Source organism: Coturnix japonica, chromosome 2 (assembly GCF_001577835.2).
Source record: "Coturnix japonica isolate 7356 chromosome 2, Coturnix japonica 2.1, whole genome shotgun sequence".
Taxonomy (NCBI): Eukaryota; Metazoa; Chordata; class Aves; order Galliformes; family Phasianidae; genus Coturnix; species Coturnix japonica.
The window spans coordinates 6,254,285-6,260,235 of NC_029517.1; the positions used below are offsets into that span (position 1 = coordinate 6,254,285).

At 47.9% G+C, this 5,951-nt stretch overlaps 1 protein-coding gene across 1 annotated transcript; it reads right to left on the minus strand.

Annotated features, from left to right (window-relative positions):
- Positions 1–314: 314 nt before the first annotated feature.
- On the minus strand, positions 315–1,655 carry LOC107308742. The gene is made up of 2 exons (XM_015852819.2): positions 1,552–1,655; positions 315–1,407 (listed from the first exon to the last, which is right to left on the minus strand). Exon 2 carries the CDS (start codon positions 1,322–1,324, stop codon positions 359–361), a length of 966 nt encoding a protein of 321 aa, XP_015708305.1. The 5' UTR covers positions 1,325–1,407; positions 1,552–1,655; the 3' UTR covers positions 315–358.
- Between the last annotated feature and the right edge of the window lie 4,296 nt (positions 1,656–5,951).

Genomic DNA, 5,951 nt, shown 5'->3' on the forward strand with positions numbered 1-5,951 from the left:
ACTGTGGCAGAGTGAACATGCTGCAATTGAGCAAGCCACATGAACTGGGAACTAACAAGCGTTCTGCCTGAGAGCATAGATAGGCTCTTATTGAAAACAGCTCTGCCTGCCGGTACTTCGTCAGCCTTCACCCACTGCATGGATCATCCCACTCACGGTGGCTCTGCAGCTCACACCCTGCACATGGCCCAGGAGAATGGTTTAATGGTGCCTCAGTCACACCGGGTGCTGAGAGCACTGAGTGCACTGGCTCTCGTGTGGCAAAGCAAGCAAACGATGAACCATCATGAGAAAAGGACACTAAGAACAACATATGCATCTCAGTTTTTATCCTTTATTGGAAACAAGGGTAACCCTGCTAGCGGCGCCGGGAGTGCCGCCTCTTGCAGGGTGGAGGAGCGCATTGGGTGCTGCTGGCCCTCCTCTTGGTGGGACGCCGGGGCCTCCCAGCGGAGCGCTTCCTGCCCCGGCTGCGAGTGGAGGGGCCGTGGCTGGGGCCCTGCTCAGAGGGACCGGCTGCCTCAGGATCCGGCTCTGCAGCAGAGCCTCCTCCACGGGCACTGTTGGAAGAAGTGCCGTGGAGCTCCTCGGTGTCAGCACAAGCAGAGCAGCAGGAGGGAGCAGCGCTGGGGGCGATGGTCTCGTACAGGGCCGCGGGGCCATTCTCCTGCTCCTCAGCAGCACTGGGGTCTTCCAGGCCCAGCAGCCTCCAGGCCTCCTGGCTGCACCGGCTCGCGATGGTTGCGACGAGGCCGTCAATGAGCGGTGCGGTGCTGGGCCCAATGGCGTGTTCTGTGCACCGCACCAGTGTGTCCCTGTCTGGCCCCACCTGGCACAGGAATGCCAGGATCATGCTCTTGAGCCAGTTGATCTTCCACCAGCCCAGCTCCTGGTTGCGGCGTAATTCCTGCTCCAGCCAGGGCAGCACCGGGTCGAGGATGGTTCGTCTCTCCCGGAAAAGTGCTGCCCAGACCTCTGGCAGGAGGCCGCCCACTCTCTCTGGCTCCGCAGCCATGGGCTCAGGGGACGGTGGTGCAGATGGTGGAGCAGATGCCGCAGTGCCGCTGGGGTCGGTGGTGGTGCCAAAGCTGATGGGCACTGGCACTGCAGGCGGGGAGACGATGCACTCCACGTACTCGTTGTCTCCCCGCACAGAGACCCGGATGGTCTTCATGGCCATCCGGCACAGTGGGCAACTGTCGCTCAGAGTTGCCCACCGATGAATGCAACCGAGGCAGAACATATGGTTGCACGGAATGGCATGTGCAATGTCCCGTCGCACATCGCGGCAAACGGCACATGTCCATGCCTCTTCTGCAGCCATGATCTTCTTGCTGCAGCAGGTTGGGAGAACCGAGGATGTCAAGTTGTTCTCCTCCAATGGAGCTGCAGCAGAGGTGTTACACTCTGCAGGAGAAAGAGAGATCACAATCAACTTGATGTCCCGGGGTGCAAAAGTCCTCAGCAGATCCTCTGCAGGAAGCCCTCCCAAGCCTGTGACTGGGCTGTCATGGCTGCCCTGGGGAACCAAGTTGCCCGCACACTACTCACCTCTGCTGCTGCAGGTGCACTCGGTAGGGCCCCGGCTGCCTGCACTAGACAGGGCCAGGGAAACAGATGCGATGCTGCGGGGTCAGGCACTGAGATGCTGCAAGCAGCCCCAGGCACGACCCAGCACAGCACAGCCAAGAACTTGCTCGACCTCGAAGCCTCGCACAGCTGCTCAGCACGGTCCAGGAACGAGCCAGACTGAGGCAAGCTCAGCCAGCACCCCAGTATGAGCAGTGAGGGCTAAGCAGTCACAGTCCGTTGCCTGGTGATGTCACACAGCCCGTTGCTGGGGGGCATCACCATGGGCCATCCGCCCACACAGCACCCACCCATGTTTCAAATATTACCCCCTTTTCCTCGTCCTGATTTACTGGACCTTCCCCATTGTTCCCATGCTCCTTTCAAGCTCTACATTAATGCACAGGGCTTTCTTTTTTCTCTGATTAAACCACCTCTAGTTGTACATGTGTTTACTCTTTTTCTTCTTCAGTAGTAAACTGAAGTGAAATGTTTTCACCTATGGGTAATATAGAGATTGGGTTTGGCATTAGGGTATGAGTAAGTTTCATGTATTCCTTTGGGATACTGAAAGTGAAATATCACTTTGGTACATACGTAAGCATCAGTAGTAACAAGAAATCTATATAGAACAGCTATCCTGTAGGTGTTGGCCCTCTCACAATTATATCTACCAAAGATGTGCAGTTTTATGGGAAATGAACTTAACAACCTTGGGGAAACCTTTTCTTAGCAATTTTAGGAGGAAATAGAGAAAGTGGGGATGATGGGTTGTGGCCATGGGGAGAGATCACTACTGTTTGATCTGGCGTCAGACCTGCTATTGCGGCTGTTAGTGTGGAGAGAAAGGGCCCCTCATAGAACTGTGCATGTCTTTAATTATAGGCCCCAGTGATTTTGGAGCCCTCTTTTGTCCTAGTTACAGTGATAAGTGACACCAGGCACTCTCCTGGGGCTTAAGAGTCTCTCAGGGTATTGTCAGGGCTCACAGCACAGTCACTTGGACTCATCCCTCACCCTGAGGTGACCAATTTTCACTGGCAGTCACTGAGGGAACAAATTCCTTTTCATCATAAAAGAACATCAAGTCTGAGGCCACCTGAGGAGCCTTGGACGCATCCCTGGCACCTGATGGGCTTCATTTGAGTCCTCAAGGAGTTGGAGTATGGAGGTGACAAGCCACTCTCTACCAGACTTGAAGAGTAATTGCAGTCAAGATCATAGCATCATAGAATCACTCAGGTTGGAAAAGACCTTAGAGATCATTGAGTCCAAGATGTTTGCATTGACAAGGAAAGAGAGCACTGCACCCACTTTTTAAAACTTCATTAAGAATGTGAGTTGCCATTATGACCCTCTCCTGACCGCTGGCAGTGTGGTTAGCATCAGAATCAAGAAGGCAGATATCCTCAATATTTAAGTGGTTGATGTGCACCGTGGTCTCCCCACTCTTGCACAGCATTTGCTGACACCCATGGTCAGAGTGATAAGGGACATTTTTGTTATCAAGAACCAAACACTGAGCCCCTGTCTTCAGAAATTATCTCATTTATTTGATGCATTAGCTCCAATCCCAAGCAACTTGATGGAAAGGAATCAGCTTCTCTAGAGCCTTTGTATGTGTTCCTCAGACTTTGTCCAAGGAAATCATGCTCTGGCAGAACTGTGTTAGCTAAGAAACTTGTGATACAGTTCTTCTGCATCCAGACATGAAACACATGAAAGCAGCAGGAAGGGTTGTAGTATGACTTCAGATTTCTTAGCACTGCTGAGATGAGCAAGTCATCCTTAGTTAAATAAAATGTTTTCAGTCTTCCTGAGCATGAGGTCAAGAGAAGTTCAGTGTAATTAACAGTTAGGAGATACGGGGAGTGGAGAAGTACAATGCAATGTTTATTTAAAGAGCCATAAAACTGGTAAAATATAATGTTCCTACCAGAGAGGGAGCTATTAGAATCAGCTTTCTTTAGGAATATTTTTGTAATAAAGTGTTGTGACATCATAAAAATAGCATAAAACTATCCGAATAAAATGGAAGGAGTAGAATTTCAGCAGCCCAGGATCTGCAAGGGAAAGGGGCACCAGGTAACATTTGTAGCTCTTTCCCCATGGGCTCACGTGTGTGTGGAAGCTCAAATGCCCAATTATATTACAGTCTGATACTGGCCAGTGGCTGAAACATAAATTTAAGAGTCCCAGTGGGGAGCTATCCCTGCTGCAGTGCCTGTGTGAAGAATGATGTGTGACTGTCTTTATAGCGTGTGTAATGTAGGCTGGCACATCGCTGTGCACCAGTTGATTCTGGCAGTTGCTGAAACTGATGTTGATAATGGTCCTTGGCCTGGATTTCCCTTGTCTCACCACTATACACTGTTCTTCCCTTTTCTTTTCCAAGAACAGAGGGATGGGAGAGGAATGAGAAGGGTCAAAGCCGTGAAATTCAGAGTGGTTGGGTTGGGCCAAAACTGCAGCCAAAATAAACAGGGGGATGCACAGAGCCTCAAGGCTCTTCTGGGGTACTACATTGCCAAATCATCGCATGCCAAAAGTGAGAAACATTTTACCTGAAGGTGGACTCTCAATACTGTACATTTTGGCTCACTGTCAAATAATATTTCCCACTATTATATGAGATTTTGTATTTGCAAAGAGAGTACAAAACTGAAAATAAAACCCCTCTCTCCAAAAACTTAGATTTCACACAGAGCACTTTATTGCTTTGTTGGATGCATTTCTAGCTAAAATTTACACGCCATTTTAAAAACCTAAGAAGTCATTTCCTATGTCCTGAAGTTCCATAATCTTAGAGAGAAAAGGAAAATTATGTAGTTTAAGAAATAGAGTAACCTTGCCACCTGAGAACAGACCTGAAGTCCATCTTCTGTAATATCCTGCCTCTTCTTCATGAGAAGTGCCTCAGACTAAGACCAGAGACCTTGACAACAGAGACTGATTTGTTTCCCCAGGAAAATCAAAACAAAAATGCAGTGATATCACTCTGTATAGACACAATGCAATTACTCACTGACTGACATGCCAACAGCAATGCAAGGTCTTACTCCCTACCAACCCAGCCCAGCAACCCCTGAGCAGCTGCTCCCAGCCCATCTTGCCACAGCTTTATGGCCTTCTGCATGTTATTACAGGGTATGGAATAATTGTAGGCCTAATTCAGGCCAACCATCCTGGCTCCACTCCACCCACCTCTGCCACACTAAAAAGGCAGCAGCTCTTCCACACTGAGTATCCTGGCCTGGTTCTGGGTGTGCTTCCATCACTTAGTTACAGCCAAGATATTGGTGTTCTATTAATGTTGTTTTGTCTGAAACCAGGACATCTGTGTAGGGTAGTAGAAGATTGCAGCTCTAAGGGAAGCATAGGGAAGCTGATAGTGTGGCTTGTGGGATGCAGACATCAAAGCTTTCCACTGATTTCAGAGGTCCCTTTTGTAGATTTAGTACCCCAAATCTGAACTTTTGGGGTCAATCTCAGGACTTGTCTTCCCCGCTGGATGACTATTTCCACTCAGACAACAGATTGGTCAGTTATTCAGCTTACAATTCATAAACTAAATCATTCTCATCTTGCTGTTTATGTGTAGTCAGCTGCTCTGATCAGGTTGTGGGCCACCATCTAATTGTTTCAAAGCTATTTTGAATCCATATATTTCTGGAAAACTGAACTGGCAGACAAATCATAGTTTTAAAAACCCCAGAACAAATTCATGCATTTCATGAGCATCTTTCATATGAAGAAATTAATATAATTAATTAATTAAGAAGGAGTCTATTTATGTTCAAAGTGTTTGAAGTCATTCTTTAAAATGAAGCTTGAAGGATATTTCATATCTGTTTTCTTCATGTTTTTAAGTAACTCAGCTACCTCCAGACCTGAAGACACTGGAAATAGCAGTATGAACAGATCTAACAGCTGCTGCTTGGAACTGCTCATTTTCACTCCAATCCTTGAAAAGCAGAAATTTGCTAAACCTGGTTCTTTGTAGATTGAGCTCATGATCACTCCTTTACCTGGAGGCCATGACTGTATGGTGGAAGGTGTGGCTACACAAGATCATCTCACCTTTGGCTCTGTGTCTGTTCTCACAACACAGTAAATGTTGGGAAATTCAGGATACAAGATACAAGATACAAGGATACAAGATCTTTGTGGTATAATCTAAACTGCTTGAGTCCCTTTGAGGTGCAAGTTCCTTATAATTCCAAGAGGAGGAGATTGCCAGGGGCGGGATAGCTGCCAGAAAAACAGTATATCCCTTAACTCATAAATCTCAAAGCAGTTATTCAGGAAGAAAGTAAGGCATCTTTGTTTTGCTGGGTGTTCAGTACTTGATTCTGCCCTCAGAAACACTTCAGCACAATCCT